The sequence below is a fragment of the Anomalospiza imberbis genome, chromosome 3, assembly GCF_031753505.1.
Source record: "Anomalospiza imberbis isolate Cuckoo-Finch-1a 21T00152 chromosome 3, ASM3175350v1, whole genome shotgun sequence".
NCBI lineage: Eukaryota > Metazoa > Chordata > Aves > Passeriformes > Viduidae > Anomalospiza > Anomalospiza imberbis.
The window spans coordinates 41,713,760-41,737,907 of NC_089683.1; the positions used below are offsets into that span (position 1 = coordinate 41,713,760).

Genomic DNA, 24,148 nt, shown 5'->3' on the forward strand with positions numbered 1-24,148 from the left:
CTCCCTGATTTGTGTATCTGCAAACGTCAGTGCCCGCTGAGCCCTTCTGTCCAGGAAAGCCTTCCCTAACCTGTCTCTAGAGCCTCTCCCTGCCATTCTGAGCCTCACAACATTGATATGTGTCATCTTGTTAATAAATTGGGGAAAAGTCGTGCTTCTGTATCTCTGGCACCCTGGGACACACTGAATCCCTCGCTGTGGACACAGTGTTAGATGATTCTGAGGCAAAGGACCAAGCCACCAACAAAACACACGACATTGAATCACAGTGGTTCGCATTTCTGAAGTGTTTCCCCTCCTGCCTATCTTTCTATTAAACACTTGAACGGTTAAAAATTAGTCAAGGTGGCAATTGAAAGCTCAGAAGAGGGAATTATTTCTTTAATCATTAATACCATATGCCTGTTGTTTCCAGACCAGTACCTGCAAAAGATGGGATCCCAGTTCCCGTCCAACATTATCCAGTGGGCTGGTTCGGCTGGAGTGGCCCCAGGCTTCTCCAAGTCCTGTTATTTAAGACAAACAAAAAAGAAAAGTAAGGTCAGGAGATGAAAAATTTACTCGTGTGGGCCTGATTGGAGGTGGGGGGAAACACTTTTTCTTGTCTACACTCTAAAACATATATACATACAATCTTTGGAAAACTAGACATGGCTTCGTTGCAAATAAAAGCCTCTTTTGTGCATTTTTTTTCAATATCTAATTCCTCAGAGAGAAAAACACCCGAATACTTATTTTGAGTTAATGGTGAAGTTAATTTTTAAGATCTAAGTGAAACAGCATGCAAGATCAAACTGCTTTTCAGTGCAGCTTTCGGCTACTGGGAACTGTCCTCCTTGAACTTCAGGGGAAGCGTCCTAACCTCACGATTTCTCAGACAAGTCACTGTCCAAAGGCACGGACCGCCCTCCCTCCTGCCCCACGAAGTCTGTCTCCAGGATTCACCTCTATCCCTTCCATCTCTCCTCCTGCTGCTCCGGTGGGCAGGATGGCTCCCACTGCAGGGAGGGGTGATGTGCCTCCATAGAGCCCCTTCCAGAAATTAATGTTTCCGGATTTGTCTAATGTTTTACACGCATCTTATTTTCTCCTATGTAAAGTGAGTAGTAATAAAAGCCACGTGGAAGTTACTTCACCGGTGTAATTCTATTCTTGGACGATGCCTTTTCACGGCGTTGTTGCTGAAATAATTTAAACGTGTCAATTAAAACCTTTGAGGCTTGTGCCGTGAAATAAGTCTCACTCCGACACGCACAAGCAGTAAGATAGAGTAAAACGGAGGGGAAACCTAAAAATCCCGATCGATGGCTGGGGTGCAGGTCGCAAGGGGACCCGAGCCGGCGGGGTGTGCTCACTCCCGCAGTGCGGGTTCGGGAAAGGCAAGACCTCGTTTTCCAGTTATTTCGAGACAAACAGACGAGGTGCTGACAGCAGGCAGCCGCGGGCATCCCTCGCTATTGACCGGCCTCACCCAGGTGTTTGCCGTCCGAGCAAAGCTAACGATTTCCTCCGCACTGTTTGAAGGGGGCATCCCAGCGCGGCCCCTGCGCGCCCTCCCCGCCGCCGGAGCGGTGCGCCCCTCTCGTTCCCGCCTTTCGCTTCCTTCTCTCCCCTTCCTACTCTACCTCTTCACAACAACTTGTCTCTTCACCACTCCTACACTTTTCTCCTTCCTCTTTAACTTCATAGCCCCACAGAGTCAGGAGATTCTCTCTGGCCCGTTCCTCAGCCTGCAGCCTCAGCATGTACCAGGTCGCCAGTCAGAAACAGGCTCCTTCCCATTAATTCCTCCACGCCAGTTAAGGGGGAGCCAGCCGCCAGCATGGACGATCGCGTCCGCCCCCTGTATTCAGGAAGGAGCTGGCAAATCTTACACAGCTTCCAGGGTAAGAGAGAAGAGCCCACGGTATATTTGTTTTCCCCGAGTTCCTCGGAGGTTTCTCTTTTGGGGAGCCAGGATGGCCTGTTAGCGCTGAGCTGGCTCTTTGCCACGTCCCCCACCCGGAGGGAAATGTGAGTGACAGGTTTCTTTATTCAAGACTAAATCTGCACTGCCCGCCTATGATTTAAGTTGCTTATTAATCTAAGCTTACGGCTGTAATTATTCTTCTCCTGAAAGGGAAAATAACCCGACCCCAGTGGGTTAATGAACAGCTCACGGGCATTGCAGGTTAACCTCCCTCGGGAAGGCGGTTTTTCACGGCGCGCTGAGCTCCTCTATATGTTTCAGGTGGAAACTCCGCGCTGCTGGGCTCTGTCTGCTCATGGTTTATAATTAAACGTTTTCACTTGTCTACCTGAACCGGCTTTTTGAAATCCTGTCACATGAGACGATCCTTTGTGCTGCCCAGATGTTTTCAGTACTTTCAAGTTGGAGACTATTTCTAATCGTTGCCAATCCCAGCCTCTCCCAAATCGACGGCCTCTCCTGATGCCCCTTAAATACTGTTTCTAAAGATTAGAGGAGAAAACCCCCTCCACTAATTTTCCCTCCCCCACTTCTATTCGCTTTAACATCCAATTTCCTTTTATCGAGGGGGCAAACTGTGATTTCTTGCACTTGACCTACCGCAGAAAATTCTGCAAATCCTTTGATTGTCTATTTAAAACAAAACAAGGAAATCAGCTCTCCCTTTTGCTCCAGGATTACGCTTGGAAACAAGATCTAAAGATTCTCTTGTAATTTGGAGAGCCAACAGCGTAATAGCTTTGGAATAGAAACAAGCAGCTTTGTGAGGAGAAGGATAACTAAATCGTTTTTAGGCAAAGGATTTTCCCAGCTAAAGTGGCCGAAGACAAAGCAAAACATAATCTATTTTGGAAGATTTCCAAGTTATGCCACATTAACCTTAGCAGACAAAATTTGCTTTCTTCCCTGCGGCCCCTCCCCCACCGCGGTCTGGTTTATCATATTTACATAAGTAGCCTTAGAAGGGACGTATCTATTATGGATCTAAGGAGCTAGCGAGCTCACATTTCATTTGGAAATAGAGGGGGAGTTTTACTGTTGCTTAATTCTTGATGCATTGTAGAACCATTTCCATTTAAATACCCCCGACCCACGGATTACCTCCATGGACTGGCTGCATGGGTTTTGTAATTTCCTGAAAATGAGATTTCGATTTATAAAACAAGAAACCAATTAGTAACCAAATGAGGCGAAGTAGATCCACTAAAATTGACCTAATCCCACAGGCACCATTTAGGTCAGTTCTTGGCGAATAAATTATGAGCAACCGTCTAACATAAGCTCAAGGCATCACTGTTATTCAAGCAGAAAAAGAAATTTTTTTTAAAATGGATCGAGCTTTTATTTCAGCCAAAATAAGGATTATATGCTCCTGCCTAACAAACTCTTCCTCCTACCTAATAATCTCGTTCACTCGATGAACTTTTTTTCCTGAGAAGAGAAGCTATTTGCGCCACGATAAATTGCTGTTGTGAGGGGGGAAAGGAAAGGGAAAAAAAGGAATTTTTTTTTTTTTTTTTTAGATAAGAAAAGAAAAGCAATTAATCCAGACTATCACTCGTCGTTAACCAACAGCTTCACCTATATTGCGCAGAACCTGCGCGGAGCGAGTGTGCTGATGCGTCGTTTCTCTCAGCATTCTCCAGTGGAAAGCCACTGTGCTTTCCACATCAAAAAGCATGTCCGTCAGTTTCATGGGCTCGCTACACAGGCGGGTTCCTGTGAAATGCCTTCTTTCACCCAGCCGCGCCCACGCCCGGCCCTGAGAGAGCCGCTCCGTACTGCCAGCCTGTCCCCCAGGCCGGGCGCACAGCCAGACCTGCCGCGCTGCACTGCCCTGGTCCTGTCCTTCCTTCCCCTCATCTTTTGATTGATGCAAGCCTTGATGTCGACAGCCAATGGAACCAGGGGCTGGGTTGGCACCGTCCCTATCCAGTGGCGATACTGTTTCAAGAAACTCCTCTGTCCCAGGGAAGAGATTCCAGAATCGTTTCTAATTTGATCTAGGCAAAGACGGAGGAAGGCAGGCGCAGGGAAATGAGACTCCGAGAAACCAGGGCAGCTCCTTGGCCCTGGTTGATCTCCGGGTTACTTGTCCCTCTGTGAGCATCTGCAGCGCAGAGCCCATCTCGACCCAGTCCTTTGTCTGGCAATAGCAAAGGGGGGCGGGGGTGGCGGTGGGGGTGGGGTGGCCAGAAGATGCAAGCCCTTATCTACTTTGCGCTGATTTGCCGGCTTTTAAAAGCAGTTACGGCGATTTCCCCAGCGGACTCCCAAGTCATGAAACCTCAGCGCAATCCGGATTCACTGTAGCGGGCGAATTGACGGCCCCGTTTAAAAACACTTAGTGGAGAGCCCATCCTGGGGGCCAGACCCTGAGGCCAGCTCCCTCCGGGGCCGAGGAGCCCTTGGGTACCCCTCCGGGGGTTTGCCCCTGTCTGGCACACCGTCCCGCACGGCCGGGCGAGGCCCAGGAAAGCTGGCTTGGAGACGAAGCCCCGGAGGCAGGGAGCTCTTTCCTATTGCTGTGGGTGGGCAGAGGGAGAGGCTTGGAGGGCTCCCCCGGAGGCAGCCCGCTGCTGTGGAGCAACGCTGGGAGCCTGCCCGACGGGGCAACCGCAGGGAGTCTTCCCTAAGTCTGGTCCCAGCAGGTCCATCGCACGTTTCTCTTCCAAGAGTTCCTCAAAACTCCCTCTCTGGGCAGCGGCCCCCGCCGCCGCTTTCCCAGATCTCTCTGCCGCCTCCCGGGGGCCGTGGCCCGGGGACGTCTCCGTATCTTTGGTTTCGCTGCGTTTTCTTTGCCCTTTAAAGAGTCGCTGTATGGTTATTAAAAAAAGGACGAGCAGCAGCTCACTCCTCGCCCGCCGGCGCCGAGGGGATGCTGACCCCACAAAGGGCGCAGGGTGCGGGACCTCCGGTCACCTCCACCCCGGGGCTCGCCCCTTCCGTGCTGGGCAGGACGACGAGGAGGGTCGGCCCGGGCACGGGCACCTGCCCAGCAAAGCCTCTCTACAGGGAGGACGAGAATGTCACCTTCGTTAGCTGCTGCTCAAGCAGCACCTTCCCTGCCTCCCACTGCCCCTCGCCGGCGATGCTGCCGCCTTAACACTAAGGTACAAGTGGGGCACGGGAGTTGTTTGGGAAGAGGAAGGCAGGACAGCTCAGTTCCCATCTCTCACGGAGCCATTGCCCTCTCTGTCCAGGGGAAATGACAAACAACAGCTTCGGGAGTCACGGGAGCAGAACCTGCATGTCCTAGTCACCGGCAAGCCAAAAGGCAACTGGATGTTGTATCGAGGAATTAGCTTGATTCGATTAACCATTTAATTAAATCGTCTGCCGCAGCGCTCCGTTCTGCCATCGCCTAACGCCAGACAGAGCTGATTTCCCAGTTAATTTAACAGGCAGTGGTTAATGATAACTCAGAATCTCGGCCAAATGAGGCTTCTGTGAAGGACTGGGTCGCCGTCGTAGAGTTCAGATGGAATAGAATAAGCTATGCTAAGAAAAAAAAAAAAAAGCTCCTCATTTCCACTGCCTGCGGATGCCATTAGCAAGGTTCTGTAAAGATTTATTATCTCAGTAAATCACATGTATTCATTTGAAGCAGAGATAAATTAACATCCCTCTTTCTTCATAAAAATAATAATAACAGGGAGGAAAAGCCCTGTTGACTAAACAAACAACCCTGTTAAGAAAGTGGTAGTGGAAATAATGCTAGGGCTGTTTCACTATAGAAAGAAAAACCAGGATTTTGGCAAACACGAGGTAGCGGAATTGCACTTTGAAATGCAAACAAACGGAACAATGTCCAAAATGGAGGGGGGGGGGGGAATCAAGGCATTTTCGAGCACAAACGACTTATTCGTTTCTCCAGAAGACTCAAATTCAAGTAGCCCTTATTTTGAAGAAATAGAGGAAGGAAGGATTTGCACTAACGCACACGCGGTCTATATGCAAGTTGAAAATTATTCTCCAACATGAAAACGGTCGCATGTTTCCAAAGGAAATATGATTTTTCCTTCCCGCTCTTCTCATTAAGTATTCCTTCTAAAACATAAATCTGTAGGGTTTTTTTCCAACGATCCTGCTAGTAGTTTAGTTCTGCTCTTCACATTTTTTAAGTTCACATCAAAACTGGAATTAATCAGAGATTCAGCGTGGAGAGTAAACTGCTGCTTAAATGAGAAAAACTTCTGTAAGAAAATAAACATTGAAACCTAATGCTCAATCATTTCCCTTTGCAGCAAGAAAAACAGCATTAAATCACCTATCCACGTGGGAAACGGATTTTTTTTTTTCTGTTGATCTCTTCCCCCTTTAAAATAAAACAAGGTTAAGGGTTTCAATATTGAAATGTTAACCATCCTGATTCGGCGAAAGTTTATGTAAACTGAATCTCTGCTTTTGTCTCGAAAAGCAAACGCCTCTCGGCGCCAAAACGATCCCTTCCCACTAGGACAGACTGCAAACCCTCCTTTTGCATCTCTGGTCGTGGATGGAGAATAGGACCCTTAAAATATTCCTAACTAAAAAACAAAAACAAAACCCAAACAAAAATTATTTATTGTGCCACCTGGGTTTTTTGTTTGAGTTTTATTAATTTTTTTTCCCTCCCCTTCTGGATACTGCCAAAGATCAGTGAAGAATTGCCCCGCAATAGTAACAGCGATTGCATTGTCTTTGGCGGAAAATTCTTTCAGTCCTTTGACACCTTGGAGATTTTTCTACCTATTTTTTGCGTCCACATTACTTGCCATTAGCGATTTACTGTTAGATAAAAATATTAGTATTTCTTTATAATGAACGTTAAATCAGGATTTTATTTATTTATTAATCCTCCTTGAAAAAACAAACAAACAACCCTTAAAACGCTTCCTTAATGTCCTCAGAAAATTAGCAGATATTCACTCTTTCCAAAGCTGTCTGATCACCGAAAAGCAGTATAGATCTTATACGCTTTCTTCTCCTGAAAATAAATGTTTTAGTACTGAAACGATGAAGAAGAAGAAACCTACGTCTTGCACTTTCGTTCTTGACAGTTCTAATCTGCTGAAGACCTAGTGAAGTGAAGTTAGGGGTGGAAAGAACAACCCAAGCGTTTCAATAACTTGCGAGAATTGCACAACTATTACGAGAGAGACCTCGCAGAAAAATCTACCCGGTTTGTCAAGTTTGTCCAGTGCCACTGTCTTGTGTTTAGATGTCTGGGGGTAAGAAGGAAACCCCACGTGCTTATTTTGTGTGTGACTCTTCTGGCATTTTATTCCTAGAAAACTCTTGTTTCCAAAAGGAACCCGAAATCTTCCACCTTCTTTCTCTATAGGGACCTTTTAAACACAAAATTATGCAGACAAGCGCGCACCAATTCTCTCCGCCCTGTCCCCAGCCCCGCGTGTGCGCAGCGATGAGGAGTGTATATCTTTCTGTACGTGATTATTTACAACCAACTCTATGCAAGCACTCTATGGGCAGATGGAAATTCGCTCTTGTACCGGGGAGGGGGGATATGAGTTACTCTGGAAGTGCAGCTCGCTCTTACGGAGACAACGTTTCTCTACCCTGACTACTCCAAGATCTCTTTAAATGTACGACATGACATTCCACCGGGCTCCCGAGCCTCCTGCTACCCATCTCCAGTGTTTTGGCCAACTCATCGGGTCTGTCCCGATGCTTGTATCCTTTCCTCCCCAGAGAAATACAAGCGAAAGGAACCCCATTACATCCATCCAACATCTCTGCTCTTCCTCCTCCGTTCAGAAAGACTTGTCCTTCCCGTGCGTCATTTCCCCAGCTGCCACTACCTGTTCTCCTGTCCCAGAGAAGCGATGACTTTTTTTTTTTTTTTCAGGGTGGGGGCACTGGAAAACCAGAATAGCCCCCCGTTTCCTTGCTTCCCTACCCTCATACGCAGCCAGACAAACACAACCGCAACGGGAGCCCAAGCTGCTCCGCCACGTTCCCGGAGTCCACTGTGTCCCCCAGGGTCCCGGGAAAAATCACCCGGGCTCGGCTCCCGCACGGCCAGGCACAGGCGCAGCGCCGGGAGGCCGCTCGTGGGCGCCTCGCTCGTGTTTAATAATGGCACGGGCGAGCGCAGGGAAACCCGCGGGGCCGGGGCCGAGCCGGGCCCCGGTCTCCGCTCCCCGCCTCCTCGGAAGTACGTGGGAGGGAAAGGGAGCCCGCGTGAGACCGCGGGGAAGCAGCCCGGCTCCACGCCACGTTGCGACTCCCGCTCTCAACCTTTGTGCGCCGCTCGCAGCGCGCCCCCGGCCGCGGCCCTGCGCAGGGATGCGCGGCCCCGGGGATGCGGGGGCGGCGGTCCCGCGTGGGTCTGCAACACGCTCGGCCCCGGGCCTCCGGCGGCAGCGCCTCAGAGGGGCGAGCCCTTATGAGCCTGCTCCCTGCCTTTCTTTCTAATGCGCAGTTTGCCTTTAATGAGGCTGCGAAGGCTCCGCTGCCCCCCGAGCCCCGCTCAGCCGCCCCCGCTGCCTCCGCACTCAAATTAGCATCTGCTGCGGCCGTCAGCGGCCCCGGCCCCGGCGCGCTTCGCCACACGGTTCCCCAGGGCATTCAGGCATCCTGCGCTGCCACTGAGGGACGGGGATCAGCTATTCTTCTCTTCCCATGATTACTCACAGCCTACAAGCAACACCATATGCTTCTTCTGATCAAACAACCCGCTACATAGGCACCAGTAATTGACGAGACCTGCTCGAAATCACGCAGAAAGGTAGCCTACTGAGACCGCAGGAGTTGACAAATCATTGCTAATAATCCTTTTAGGAACATCATGGGCACCAGGGTTTGCAATAGCTTTATTTTTATAAAGTATGCGCTGACAGCATAAAGGACAACTCCGTCTCCTTTGAAACAGAGGATTGTCCCGCATAATGATCTTCAAGGTGGCAGAGCAAATAGAGGAGAAAAGTGGCTCGATGAAGACTTTAATTATTGTTTTTAAAGGTTTCATTTAACCCCTTCTTTGGTTACAAGTGACTCGATGATATGGAAAGTTGTTTCAAGTAATCATTGTAAAATGCACTGGATTGAAAATTACTGCCGTGGACCTTAGGTATAAACGTTCATCCGTAACCTGGGGCCGGGGGGGTGGGAGTGGGGGGGGGGGGTGAGATTACCTCCCCTGTCCAAATGACTGCCACATTGCATATTTATTTTAAAAAGTAGAATTAGTACCAGTAGTCCACATATTTAACCGGGAAAAAAAAAAAAAAAGCCCTCAAACCACCAAATCAGACAAAACTAGAGCAAAACAAAACTAGGCCATATACACACTCTTAATTTGTAAAATATATAGGCCAACTGAGTCGAGATACAGCTACAGAAAATTCATGGGGACATAGCTGTATTACGTTGTTTCCTATGTACACTCATTTTTCAACAAAAGAGGCAGCGAATTTTGTATTAGGTCAGGAGAAAAAACCCCAAAAACCTCTTGATACTTTTTCTTTCACACAGACCACAACTCCATCGAGTTGATCTAAATAAAAGGTTTGTGATTTTTTAGATTTTTCCCCCTACATCTTATTACATCAATAGAGTGACAACACGGAAGAAGTTTATTCTGACTCTCTTAACTTTGTGCATTTTTTTTTTTCCTTGGCAGCCGATCTAGAATACCAAAGGCGATCGTTTTAGATCCTGATACTATTTAAAAGTAAGAGACACTTCAGGACGCTTAAGTTTGCTTTTGCTAGACAGGCGAGTTGTTGCTGCCGTGGAAGTCAACGTGAAGTTTACTGTTTGTCGAGGAGAATCATGTCTAGGCTGGGCCACTGGTTTTGCAGCACTGGGTGATCAGGGGGATTGAATATATCTGGGTGCAAAACTCTGTTAAAATTTTCCGTGGTCGATTAACGCCCTCAAACTGCCCTAGTGATCCTAAAAACGAGACACAGCACACTGATGATGTGATTCAGCGTGCTCGACTTATTTATTTAGCCTGGGTGTGAGCACGCCTGCACGCGTGTCCTGTACCTGTACACCGCACCTTTCCTCGAGAGCTGAACTAAGGCTTTAGGACTTCACATAGACTTATGTAAATATTTACCCATATACTAACTCGCCCTCACAGAGTTACTATAAATAGGGGTGAATCATGCCCTCTTAGGCCTCGCGTGTGCTTGGTGGGGGATGCATATTTGACTGGAAGACTGGAGGAAAAGAAAACCCGGGTTTGGTTTAGCAGAACACACAGCAGAGCTCAGTGCCTTCAAGTGTTGACAAAAGCACCATAAGTCTCCAACCAAACCTGTCATAGGAGCTAAAGGGAAAGTATTTACAACAGAGGAAAGTGACAGCGCAGGGCACCCTGTCTCCGAGCACACCCCGAAGGATTGATCTCCTTTTTCTTTTTTTTTTTTTTTTTTTTTTTTCCTTTTTACCGTAAAAGTGATAAATGACATCTGAATCAGAACAAAAATAAGGCGAATAGGCATTCCCACCTACCTTCTGGAAAAACCACTCTCATTTTTAAATAGCTGGTAGTGAGTCTGATTATGGATGCTTTGTCCAGCTGAGAGGTGATAGCGGAGGGCAGGGGTAGTAATTTAGCCAGTTCATAAAATTCACTGTTTTCTTTCTCCCGTCTAGTCCGGGCAGCATTTTTGGACTTCTCTTTCATCGTGTTTTTTTCCCGCTTCCTTGCTACAATTTAAACTCCAGAGATTCATCCAAAGGTGGAAGGGAAACTCATCTGCAATTCATCTCTCCGGAGCATCAGGCGGTGATTCTGAGCGCAGCCATTACTCAGAAAAACCGTTCTGTTTTGTAAATGCAAACAAATATTGAAGAGCAGAGGTGTTCTTAAAAAAAAAAAAAAAAAAGAAAGAAAAAAAAAAAGTAAATATACTCTGAAAAGCAGAGTCAATTAGATGGGAAAGGCATTTATCCAATGCAGCTCACCACTCCAAGCAACTGCATTAAAAAAAAAAAAAAAAAAAAAAAAAAAAAAAAAAAAAAAAAAGCTATAAGATTGAGGCACCAGACAGCAACCAAACGATGTATTTCTGGCCTTTTTTCCTACTCATGGCGGGCAGCGTATCTCCTCGGAAGAGGGTCATAGTAATCCCGTTATTTCCCGTGATCCGTTGTCAATCCGAGGGCCGAAACGCACGGCCGCGAGCTGCCTCCCAGGGCGCTGAGTGACTTCCCCGGAGCCTCTCTCTGTGAAGACAAGAGCAGTCCTGGAGTGAGAGAGCCGGTACACGGCGCCGCAGCGGAGCCGCGAGAAATAATAATCAACAACCAGCCGCCGGCGGGTGTAGTATTTTCTCCCACCAGAGGGGAAAGAAAAAAAAAAAAATTGTATTTTCCCATCTAGCGCGCCCGTGGAGAAGTCTGCCCCGCTCTCTCCTCCCACAGCCCTCTCACTTCCCAGCCCAGGTGTGCACTGCATGGCCAGAACGAAAGCGCAGCGGAAAGCAGTCCCCGGCTCCCGGCGTTAGCGGGTTTGCTGCTGCCGGGGCTGCGTCGTCCCCTTCGCGCTCCCACGGGCCGGCACCGCGGCGGCGGCCAGACCTCTCCGCGCTCCGCGCTGCCAGACCCTCAGTGAGGGTACATTTCCAATCATGGAGTATTTCTGCTTGTTATCCCTTTTCTTTTTTCCTTTTTTCTCTTTTTTTCTTTTTTTCTTTCTTTTGAATTTCTCCTCTTCTCGGCTACTGTCCTCATTCCTCAACGGGGACCGGGGTTGTCTACCTCAGCAGCACCCCAGCCAGGGGAGGCACGCTTTGCCCAGCCCTGCCCCGAGCCGGAATCCACCCAAACATCATATTTTTCCAACCAAATTATCTTTTTTTTTTTTTTTTTTTTTTTCTCCTCATTTTTCACCGTGGGGAAGAGACCCACAGCCTAGCACCGCGCATCACTGCGGTTCTTCTCTGAGGCGGGTAGATTGTGGTGGGTTGTGATCTTCTTTTCACCTACCTTGAATCCCTGAGCCCGGCAGCCTGCAGAGAGCTCTCCCGGGGTGAGGAGCCCAACTCTTTAATTGGCTCATTAATGGCACGGGGAAAAGTTTGCGCCTGTCACTGCTCCTCGCACCGATGGGCAGACAGACATTGCCGCCTCCCCATCCCCTTTATCGGCTCCCAGACTCTCCGTCTCACATAACGAGGGGTGGGGTAGGGTGGGGTGGGGGGGCGAGGTTGGTATTAATGAAGAATCCCTAATTTGCGGCTGAGAAATGCCTAATAACTTCTTGATGGCTAAAAGCCTTTTAGCACAACTTCATTTCTCTCCAACTCCCCCCTTGGCCCCCCTCCCTCCCCCCCGGCCGAGCCCGCCCTTAATGCCACTCACAGACCCGCCTCGCGTCCCGTTGGCCGCTGCCACCCCTCGCCCGGCCTCCCACTGGCGGAGGGGGCGGTGGCGTCACGCGGACATATTCCCACCCCTCTCCCGCCTCCCCTCTTTCCCTGTGTCCGCCCTCTGACCTGGCGGCGTCGCCGGGAGGAGTGGGGACACACAGACCCCCGCGGGCACACACAGACATACACATACACATCTTCTCCCTGCGTACCTGTTGGGAGATTATTTGCGTTGAGGTGGGTACATTTTGGCCATCTCCTCTCCGCTGGGCAGCGGGGGTGAGCCGCCGAGGTCCCGCAGGACTGTGGGTGGTGAGGATGGCCGCAGTTTTACACACCCACCCCAAAGCCCACCGAGCAGGTGGTCGCGCTTGGGAGAAATAAGCTGCGGTCACGTCCCCTGCTGACCCCCCCCTCCGCCCCGATACCCCCAACTTTAACCATGTACGGTTTTCCCCTGGGCTGATGCGCTGCGGGACAGCGTGAATCGGGTCCCGCGGAGGAGGGGGAGAAGGGTGGAGAAAGATTTTAATTAATTTTCTTGATACACGCTGGAAAAAAAACCCTAACCAAAACAAAAAACAATCCCACAAACAGGAAAGAGAGAAAAAAAAAAAAAAAAAAAAAAAAAGGAGAGGGACAAACCCAAACCCAAACCCAAATCCTCCTACATTAGGAGACAGGGCTGTTTTAAAACTGCCCGCAAAGTGGATGTGGGGTCTTTTTTTTTCACGGGAAGTCGGACTATTCCTAATCTCGTGTGTCCCTTGGGGAAAATAACCCTAAAAACGTGACGCTGCTCCTAAAACTGCTGGCTTCTGAATAGAGTAGATAGAGCAGAGAGAGAGTGCCTGGAGTGGTGGGAGAAGGGTTGTAGAGTCTTTCCTAAAACCATAGCTGACTCCCAAAACCCTGACCTAATTGCCAAACCAGTCGGTGTGAGACTTCGGCTAAAATAACTGTTTAAAATGAGATTGCACTGGCAGGCAACAATCGGAGTATTTCGAGGTAGAAGAAAGGCCTCAGCTTTCTAAAGAAAAACGTCAAAAAAAAAAAAAAAAAGTAAAAAAGAAAAAAAAAAACAAAAAAAAACCAACCAAACAAAAAACCCAACAAATTAAAAAAAAATAGCCTTTGAAGCATCTCATCCCTTTTACTCCTTGTCCGGCTACAGTTCGAAACGCAGGCTTGCAGTGCAGACCGTCTGTTCGCTGCTTATCACCTTAAATCTCTCCTCGGTTAAAAGCTTTCCCTGAGTTCATTTGGGTAAATAAAGGAAAGACGGAAAGAGAGGCATTCAACAACTCCTCTGGGTGTCCAGGCGTCTACAAGCATCAGAGAAATGTATCCACGTTGTCTCAAATGTTCTTTTGATTGTCTTGTTTACCGAAGCGACTCGTCGTTAAACAAACACGAACGCAAGGCATTTAGTGAAGGTAAGGGTAAAAAAAAAAAAAAAAAAAAAAGAAAGAAAAAAGAGCGTACCCCTCCCCACCCTGTCATGCTGTAAAGCGATCGCTGCTGTGGGGGAAAGTGATACTGAATTTACAAAAATCTTCCCTGTATGTTACTGCCCTCAGGTGTAACGTGAGTTTGGGGACAAGAAAATGATTTTTTAAAAAAAGTCTTCCTTCTGGTTTTCATTTGAGGGATTTCTCCTCCTAAAAGGCACTGACGTCTCTAGGAGGGTATTTAGACATATGGGCAACAACTGGACTAACACTGTCAGGTAGCTCACGACTTATTTGTCAACAAGAGCCAGAGAGAATGTCTTCTTTAACACCCTTGGTCTGGGAAAAACAAATGAATCAGTAGGATACACTTCTGTTAATTTATACCAGAGAACATGAGCATCCACCTTAACAACCCCACACAGCCCCATCGAAGCCCGTAGCTCACCGAGGATTTTCTTTCCCGGTGTACCGGGACTCGGTTTCTTCCCTCCAGCCCGGGTGGGTGACAGCGACCTCACCGGTTCTCCCCGCGGCCGGGGCCCGAGGGCTCGGGCTCGAAGAGCCCCTTCATAGATTTTGAATGTATAAATGCTATGGTAGATAAAGTACAAGATGTGAAAGGACTAGCGGCGGAAGGGCAGTTATTCAGCTCTGGAAGTTACAGCAATCGTGGACAAAATCGCCTCTCCGCAGAACCACCAGCGCGGGGTCAGTACACTGGGGATATTTCCCAGCAGATTTCAAGAGGCAGTTCCCGAATGATGGGAGAATTTGGCCGTTTCAGAGATATTAACCTTGTTTTCCTTCGTCAAAAACAAGTGAGTTCTGCAAGAGGAGATCAGACTTGGCTCTGTCCTGTTCCAGGTGTACAGGTAAAGGCAGCCTGCAGTAGCTAAATTCGTGGTTTTCGTATCAGCCGGGAGCCCGCTGTCACCGACCCCGGTGAAGCCCGTCTATCCTGAAAGAAGAGTGCATGATGCTGTTGAACAAAAGAAGAGAAGGCACCCTTGCGGGATGCCCGCACCCGGCATACAAGCCGTGGGAGCGGAGCTGAGGGCAGCGAGCGCACCGGCGGCGCGGCGCGGACACCTGAGGGCCGAGGGGCCGGACCCCGGGCACGCAATGCATCTCCGGCCCCTCCCGGCGGGAGAGAGGCATTCCGGCCGCCTAAAACTGTGTAGCTGTGCTGAACTGTGCTCAGTTCAGATGCAGTTATTCTCGGGCGAGAATTTCCTGAAAAAAGAGAGAATACTGGAAAATTGAATAAACAGGTACTGCAGTGCAATTTGATTTTGAAAGGCGCATAATAAAATGGAGTATCTGAAGAAAGGCTGAGCGAAAACAAAGCGTTTCACAGACAGGTTTCCAACTATAGTAGAAAACTTGTGTAGGCAGACACAATATGCAGCGTGCATTGCAGCATGTGTGCGTGAGCTTATGTGTGTGCAGAGGGGGAGGGGGAAAAACTACAAATCAAAGCAGGGAAAAAAAAAACAACAAAAAACCCTACTGGACCACTTCCCTATAGGACAGATCAGAGCCAGTTTCTTCTTCAGCACATTTGGACGTATTCTGATGTATTTATTAGATTGTGAGTTCGGACGCGTTTATTAATCTCCCCTAAAGAATAAGGTGGCCGTTTCTTATGCAGAGAGAAAAATCTCTTGTTCCGAACGTAAGCCATCACTTACACACCGCTTTCGCTGGTGAATTAACGATGCCGGTCGCTCTCCCGTTTTCTTAAAAACAAAACAAAACAAAAGAAAACAAAACAACACAACCAAAGGAACAAAAAAAAAAAAAAAAAAAAAAAAAAAAAACCAAAAAAAACCCCCCCAAAAAAACCAAAACAAAAAAAAACCCCCAAACAAAACCCCAGAACCAAACAAATGAAATTTAGGCCTGGTATTAGTTACGGGCAGATTTCCACACGCCAAGCCTCCCTCATTTTTGTACCGGCGAGAAGCAGGATCCCACCTCGCAAGGACCCTCACGGCAGAAGGGAGCGCCCCGCCATGCCTCGGCTCTCCCTGAGATGCGGCTCACTCGCCCAGCCCCGGGGGTGCCTGAGGGAGCGCGGGCGCTTGGAGACCGAGACTGTTTTTTTAGAACTCAGTAACTTCAGATACACGCACTTGGGTACCCTGGTGAGTTGGAGTGTGATGTGAATTTTCATCCATGCCCTCATCAAGGCTTTATTGACATAAATATACACGGCAAATGCTCTTTGAGACCATTCAGAAGTAATTAATGTGTTTTAACTGATCTAGATCTTAACCTTCAAGATTCAAGCCATGCTCTAGGTACTTTATTCCTGCTCTATTGCTAATGTTATTAGGATGTTCAGGGCAGCAGGACAAGGAGAAAGCCGATTCTCTAACACAGGAAATAGTTAACAGACCCTTGGATTCCAGTTCTCAGATATAAGCGTTTCTGAATGCATGTCTTTAAAATAATTACGGAAACATTGCAAAAATTGAGTAATCGACCACTAGTATAATTGTTAGTTATTTTAGGCAACTCCTTCAAACAATTTTTGGCGGTATATCTGTGTTAAGAGATACTTTGCAGGGAGGAGAGACACTTCCCTTGATTACGCACTCCTTTCAATTTTATTGTTTTTGGCATAAGTGTAACGAGATGATTTATATTCATTTTTCCAGGGGAGGCAGAGGTCAGTACCTTTTAGCCCTTGTCTTATTGAACACACTCTTGCTAATGATTGGAAGTCAAGCTATCTTACTGTGACACGGAGCAGCGAATGAAAACATAAACTAAATATAAAGAAACGCTAAAAAATCTACTTCATGGCTAGTAACAGTTATCCCAAGGGACATTTTTTCTTATCTTCTGCATTTCCAAAGGAGCCTGGTACACTGAACCCCCGAACCGAGCTGAAATGCCCATGTCAGAGGTGAGAGGTTCGCTAACGACACGGGACTGGAACTCTGATGAAATTACAAACTTCACAAAGTGCCTCCCGCCCTCCCTGTGCCTCCACAGACATCCTGCCCAGCTTTGATAGCGCTTTCTGCTTGCACCGGTGTGCGTTCTTTCCCTCCTGCTCCCGGACGCTACCGGCGGTCCGGGTGGTCCCAGCCCCTCCTCACCTGCTCCGCACTCCCCCGGCCCCACGGCCGGAGGCGGAGCCGGCACCCGCACCCAGCTCCCTCACAGCGCCCCTCGGGGCCTGCCGCACCCTCCCGGCGCCGCCTGGAGCCCACCCCCACGCAGGGCTCGCCTCCCGCGAGATCCCTCTCCCATTCAGGTCGCCACAGCGCTATTCCTCTCCCTCCTCCTGGAGGAGGCAGGGGCCCGAGGGCCGGCGGCGGCAGCAGCTGGGGACGCGCCCGGCCGGGCCCCGGGTCCGCCGCCGCTCCCTCGCGGGAGGTCAGGGCCGGGGTGCCGGTGCGCTCCCGCCCCGCCGAGTCCCTGCAGCTTTTCGCGAGAGGCTTCCCGGCGGCCGAGGGCTTTTTGTTCGGCCGCGGGCTCTCTGGGAGCTCGGCAGCGGCCTCCCCGCTCTCCTCTCCCCTTCCCTCCCCTCCCCTCCGCCCCCTGCCCTCCCGCGGCCGCGGGACCCGCAGCGCCCCACGCGCCGCGCCAGCCCCCGGCACGAGCGCTCCCCACGGCGCTTCCCGCCCGCGGCGCCTCGCGGCGGGCGCGCGTCGCGCTGCAGCGTCCCGGCGCTGTCCCCTCACCGGCGAGGCAGCCCGGCGAGGCCAGGAGAGGGGCCCGCACGTTGCCGACCACCGGTGCTTGCCCCCCCTCCCTCATGTTTGTGGTTTCACCTGCCTGGGGTCGACTCAGCCCTCCTCACGTCTAAAGGAGAGGGGGTCTGAGCTTTGCAGGGGGCGATGGGGGGAGGAAGCATCCTTTTTTGCGTTGTTTTATCTGTTTTGGTGTGCCACGTTGGATTTCAATAAGGAGTGTCCTTATGGGGGCTTTGCCCAGGTACAGATCGACTGCAGGCAAGCCAGGGGAGCTGCCTCGTGGAGGGGGAACCCTCCTTGGGAGGGTGGGCTGCCCCAGGCCTCTGGTACAGCGTGAGACCTGCACTTGTTCATGTATGCTGATGGAGCTGGAGCTGTGTCAGGCTTCCTCTGCACCCTGGCTATCACTGAAACCTCCTTTCCCAAGGCCTGGCTTTGATTAGCAAAGAAGTTATTTCATTAGTCAGGGGGGAATCTGTCAGCAGAAGCCTGTTTAAATTTCAGCACCCCAAAGAATAATGCTTAAAATAGTGGGATCCGTTCCACAGTCTGTTCTTACTATCAACCTGATAATTAACAGGTCACAAATAGACTTGTATCACTGCTTTGTTTCAGTGGAGGAGAGCAGCTTAACCCGCCTTGAGGACACACTTCGCTTTGAAATAACACATGCCGGTTTCAGATGAAATCAATAGCAAGAGGAACCACCCCCTTCTGTTGCTCTGAAACTCTTGTCTTCAGCCTCCTATTGCCTCAGAGAATAGGCTTGATCAGACCAAAAAAGGAGGCACGCAGAGTGTGAAGCTGCCTGACAGCTCTGGAGCTGGTGCCTGTTCCACTTGGTGTATATCCTAATCATTATGGTGCTTGTAGCCTTGTTGAAAGGCAAGGTGGGGAGCATTCTCTGCATGGGTTTTAACAGGATCTTTTCTTGTTTTAGTCTCATACCCATTTGTGGTTGCAAGTTTAATTGTTTTTATGAGCATTGCATGCTAAGCTGGGAACAACCTATCTTTTCTGAATTATTTGGTCATTCTGCAAGCCTGTCACTACTCTCCTCTGCATTCCCCACGTGGTGAATAGATGCCTTCAGAAACAATGTGGAGAAGATGATGTTTTTGAGTAAAACACTGTGAGATCAACTGCCTATATTGGGTGGGAGCATAGGGAAACAGCACCAGACTTGTAAGCATGAGTCCAGCTTGCAGACTGTTTCAGACTATGCTAAATCTGTTGCTGAGGGATAAGGGTGTTCCCGAAGCTTGGCATATGTCTGTGATTAATATTTTTTTATTTACATTTTGCCTTACTGTTGAAATGTTTTGTCTAAACCCCGATTTCTGACTATTATTCACTGAGAGTGGGACTCCATTTACATGTGATGGCTGGATATACCCAGCTGAAGCTAGAGCCTTTTCAAAGGACACTTTCTCCACAGCACCTCTTCTGAGAAGTGTCCACTACTTGTAACTGGAGGAAGTTTCAGGACTTGCTTGCTCTGTGTAATTACTATAAGACTTAGCTGGTAGATAAAAAAGGAATCAGTATTTCTTTGGTCTGGCGATGTCTTAGTGATGTCAGTGACACATTTTTGCAATGTGCCAAAGCCTTAGGATATACTGGAGTCAGGTTTTAATTTTGGCTTCAGCACAAAGTGCTCCTGGTGCATGGCACAACCCAAGTTGTCGGAGCAGTCATAGTGGAGAGTGAGGAGAAGACTCTGGGTGTGAGGCTCCTGAGTGCACCAATGAGCCTTAACAGCCCTGACCAGCCTCACCTGGCAGCTCCCTCAGTGCTTCCCTGAGCCAGGTCAGAGGGGTTTTCGTGTCCAGTGCCCCCGCAGCCATGCCTGTACCTCACTAGGCACTGTGCTGTTCTAAACCCTGACCCACAGACTGGCTTCCCACCTTGACCTTAGACCTGGCCTTGCTACTGTTGACTCGCCTCATGACTTTGGCTCTGGCCTCAGCCTGGCTGCCACCCTGTGCCAGCCCTATTCTCCTCATTCATGTAATGTGGGGTGAGCCCTGGCTAGTGAGGAATGTCCTGGCTGTCACACTTGGCTTGTGGTTCCCTATCCCAGCCCCACAGCCCAGCCCTTGTTGTTTACTGACATTAGGCTGCTTCTATTCATTAGAGGGCTGCAATCACCCTTCTGCTTTCCCTCTAGGGCAAAGGATTTTCTGTCTCTAGTGGGCTTGTCTATATTCTTTTGCTTTTCTAAGGGTAGTGCCTGTCTCAGAAATGGTTGAACACTGAGGGCCTTCCTGAGAGATGCCACAGTCCTCTCCGTGAGCTTGTCTGCAGTTATGGGACCTTAGAAAACACAGGGTTGGAGAAGGAAGGCTGTACAGAGCTTCTTTTGATTCCCTAGAAGGACCACATCTTTTGAGGTGGAGAGATGTGAATAAGGGACCAAAGTTCCATGAGGTGTTTGACTTGCCTAAGTTTGGGTATAGTTCAACTGCTAAAGGGTGCGAGTGGAACAGATCAGAAGGTAAAGGTTCCCTGCACCCAGAGCTCGCCTGCCATTTTCCTTATAGGAAGATTATGCAGGAAACTCTGACCGCCTTGGAAGGCTGGGGGACTCCACAGGGGTGCAAGAATGATTCTGCTCAGATCAGTTTACAAGGCTGGGACCATACAATATAAGCTCTTGGAGGCAAGGGCTGTGTGTATCTCCATACAGTGCCGATCACAATAGGATCTTATTTCTGTTTAGGGCTTCCAGATGCAATGCTAGTCAATGTCTATAGTAAACAATAATATTAATAATAAGTATTAACATGCCAAGCTACAAATCACTGGCATAGTTTTCCAATATTGCTGGTTGCTTTCCAGTATTGTCCTCCAGCCTCACTGCAGTATATTGTATACAAAAGAATTGAAACCCAATAATTGGTGTGTCAAGAGTTTGAAGGCATGATCACATTTTTTCTTTTGAAATCTGTCTATTGAAACAGACATCACAACAAATGAGTTCATTGGCCTAATAAACCCTGTGTCCAGCATGGACACACTGTTCTGTATCCCAGGACGTCAGTAATTAAGCTGGTAATGAGGCTGCTGTTGCGTAGAATAACCAGTATGAAAATGTTAAAAGTTTAATCATAATGGGAAAATAATGTAGCAAAAATGTAAACAGTAGACTTCAGATATGACACTTATTTTCACTTATGGGAAGGCAGCTGAAATGAAAGCTTTAGCTAAAATTTGTTTTCTCTGCTTTACTGAATCTATAAAAAGTCTACAATGACTTAGTTCTTCTTACCACAGTAACGTAGCTTTACACTTGAAACAGAAATACAAATTTAAATTTAGATTTTAATTTCATGTCTTATTGCAGACACAGTAGAAACTTTACACTTAAGTAACATTTCTGCTATAAGCCAGCTCCTTTTGTGCTACTGAAAGAAATAATAATGAGAAAGTATTCCAGCAGGAGGAGCTGGTTTAGAAGCAAATGGATTCCATGGCAACTCCTGACTCTACATGACACCTAATAACTAGCATTTATGTTGGAAATTGTCTGTGTTATCTTGTACCCCAGATCGGATCTTTTTATAGGGTTTTCCCCTTATTTTAAAGCAAAATACTGGTAGGTTGGTGTTTTTTTAATATAGATCCAAAAATAAGCATGAAATATTATGAGTTTGTCTTCCTTGAATGTGTGCTCAGATTGTTTTGAAATGGATTTATTTTTTAAAAAATTATTTCAGAAATAAAATACTTGCTGGGAAAGGTATTGATCTGTCAAGGGAAGAGCTTTATAGGAATTGAATACTGTAACTGTGTATGTTTTGACATCATGAGATACTCATATTCAATTGTTTGAAGCATAATACAAGAAGATCCATCTGAATCAGACCAGTATCTTGGTTCTCACAGTGCTGAATGCACCAGGGGAATCTCGTCATGGGGCAGCTGGAGAATAACCCAGTCCTATGGGCATCCTGTCAGCCAGTCTGACTGATTTATGATCTGAAGAATGTGGATTTATTTCCTTCTCTGCCATGATCCAATCTAGTGCATGTGTGGGGCCTGACAACTGCTGTTGTTTTGAGTGTGGAATATTCGTACCTGCTATTTTATACCTAAATTGAAAGAAATCTGTTCTTAAACTGTCACATGATAAGCAACCTTTGCCTGTGACTGTTTCAGTACTACTTCATGACTGAGAGAACGTTAGCTGAAATTAACCCTGGAGATAAAGAATTCTGTGGATGCTTTGTGGCTTGGCTGTTTTCTCAGCCAGCTGTTGCTTGAGGGTCTCAAATGGTAGAAGAGCATAGTCTAGGCCTGGAAAAATGAATGTGGTCAAATAAAAGCTGATTCAAGTTTGTGTTTTTTATCCCTTTTTTTGGTATGAGTGAAAGAACTAAGAAAGTGTGGCTGAAAAAAGCTGTCCTGTTTTTGTGATTGGCCAGGGACAAATGCAATCACAGAGGGTGTTCTAAGGTGCAGAAATAAATGGTGGCCATAATGAGAAAGATGAAAGTGTCTGGAGTAATAACACTTGCTAAGTGTTATTGGTAGCATTTATATTTAAATATTGCTACCTTTTGAAGATGTCTAAGACCATTTAATTTTTGCCCAAGGAAAGGAGTGTTTTTACCTCTTCCTGTCCATAGAGATAAAATAGATCTAAAACACAGAGTAATCATTCAAAACAGGGATTATTGGTCAGCAAATATACTAAATGAATGGGTAGAAAATGTGTCTTGGTTTAGCTAATCTTTTAATGTAACTTACAATTAGATGCTGGCATAGACTTCTTTGAACAGAGACCCTGATCTGGCACAAAGGTATTTGTGACTAGCACTTGGAATCAAAACCAAACTAGTCTCAGAAGGGTTATAACTGATCATAAAGTAAATGTGATTAAAAAAAAAAAAAAGAGGTAAGGCTACAGTCATACTGTGAGAACCAATTTGATGATAAAGGCAGAGAAATGGAAAATGCAGAAAGCCGAGAGAAAGGTGCTCTGAGTGGTGACAGCAGTAAGAAAATGATTTTTGAAATTGTTTAGGTGTATGTCTTTACCTACAAGGGAGAAGTAAGTACGCAACAGACAAAAGAAAGGATATGAAATAAAAGCAGTACTAGACAGATTGGGAAATTGGAATGGAGGTGAGATAAAGGCTAAAACACAAGAGAGGACATAGTTATGGGAAAGGAAGAACAAATAGTAAAAATAGAAATTTCAAACAGGGAATTACTTGATTTATCCTTCTTTGTGTACATCCTTACATTGCTGTTTCTCGTAGTCTTAAGATTTGTGGTTTGGAGAGGGGGCAGAACAATTTTGCATTGGTGGTCTGAGCTGGACTGGTGGCAAATAAAAGCATCAAATCATGATTGTGGACAAAGTATTGTTGTTTTTCTTATTGACTGTTCAATTGCAGGAAAATAAAAGATTGTAAGTAAAGAAATGAAGCAGTAGAAGTTAATCTTAAAAGAGTTGCACATAAACCTGATGCTTAGGCAGGGATCTGATACCAGACATTAATCTTTTTTGCTCTTTCAAATTATCAAAGCAATATTTCTCTTCTGAAAGTTAGTTTTGATGGGTTCTTGCCCTACTTCAGTAGTAGTGGCATCAGTAACTGCTAACTTCAATGGCTTGTTATTTTCATATTAGTAAATAACATGTTCATGTTCCTAAAATATTTATGTATATTACATAGACACATAGAAAATTCTACCATGAATCTATTCTTACTTAGTGAGAAATGTTGATGTAACTGACTCTATTTTATTAATGTCACATGCTATACTTCCAAACACAAGGAAATGGATAATTTTTAAATATAGACCACTTAACATCAAGTTGGTGTGATATAACATGAGAGCTCCGAGTGCAATTGTGTAAAATGGAAAGAAGAGCATATGCAGTTTATAAAATTAAGACTATACACTTTTACGGATAGCTAAGAAAGGCTTTTGAAATAGCAAGAGTCTCACCCCAACTGCACCTAGAATAGAATTCAAGATGTGATGTGCTTAAATTCCTCTAACTGGTGAATATGTAAAATTTGGTGTCTCAAAATAGGCTGGATAACAGCACATGAAGAGGATAAGCATAGCACAGGGATGGAACACAAAAATGTAACTTACCTTTCATATGTTGCTTAAGACTAACAGAAATATGCTTGTGTGTTTAGAATGTTACTTGGAACCTTCCCCTGAAAATAGAGGCTTGCCGTCTTTCAGAATGAGGCATAGGGGTTGTGCTTTCTTATTTAAAAGTTGGCTGCATTCCACCATTCCATCTGTTCCCATACAAAATTCCTTCCATCGGTTCTTTCTTCTCTTTTCTGAACACATTTCCCCCTAGTGTGCCCCAGTCACCAGGTAAATAGTACAGGATGCTTTTGTGGAAGCTGTGCCATCATGCAAAATTATTTGGTGTAATGAAAGCAGATGAGATAAAAGAATAAAACCAAACAGGACTATTACCTCACAGCAGCTCTATCTGCAGGACTCAAAGCTCTGCCCCTCCTTGGAAAGGGGATTCTTATCCTGTTTTTCTCATCAGGGGTATTTTTTAATCTAATTTCATCTTTTCATGGTCGTAAGTTCTTCGTCAGTTCCTGTAAAGTCAATGGTTCCTAAGAATTAAATAACTTTAGGACATTACCTACCTATCCAATTCAAGAAAATACAATTTATCCCTGAATTAGA

The 24,148-nt window shown here is 47.0% G+C and overlaps 1 protein-coding gene and 1 long non-coding RNA gene across 3 annotated transcripts in view; one reads left to right on the forward strand and one right to left on the reverse strand.

The window, feature by feature from the left end:
* Positions 1 to 12,374, reverse strand: part of SIM1 (SIM bHLH transcription factor 1) — a 48,769-nt gene extending 36,395 nt beyond the window's left edge. Inside the window, exons 1-3 of one of the 2 annotated variants that reach the window (XM_068184145.1) lie at positions 11,918 to 12,374; positions 10,439 to 11,155; positions 424 to 506 (exon numbers count right to left, since the gene is read on the reverse strand). In XM_068184145.1, the coding sequence (XP_068040246.1) occupies positions 424 to 506; positions 10,439 to 10,613 (258 nt within the window). In that variant the 5' untranslated portion in view covers positions 10,614 to 11,155; positions 11,918 to 12,374. Of the gene's footprint in view, positions 1 to 423; positions 507 to 1,625; positions 2,209 to 10,438; positions 11,156 to 11,917 lie in introns of those variants that run through there. The other variant, XM_068184146.1, reaches the window with a different exon arrangement.
* Positions 12,375 to 17,650: 5,276 nt separating this feature from the next.
* Positions 17,651 to 21,804, forward strand: LOC137470601 (uncharacterized). The gene is made up of 2 exons (XR_010997155.1): positions 17,651 to 18,354; positions 21,626 to 21,804. It is a non-coding gene; the product is annotated as an uncharacterized lncRNA (long non-coding RNA).
* Positions 21,805 to 24,148: the final 2,344 nt, after the last annotated feature.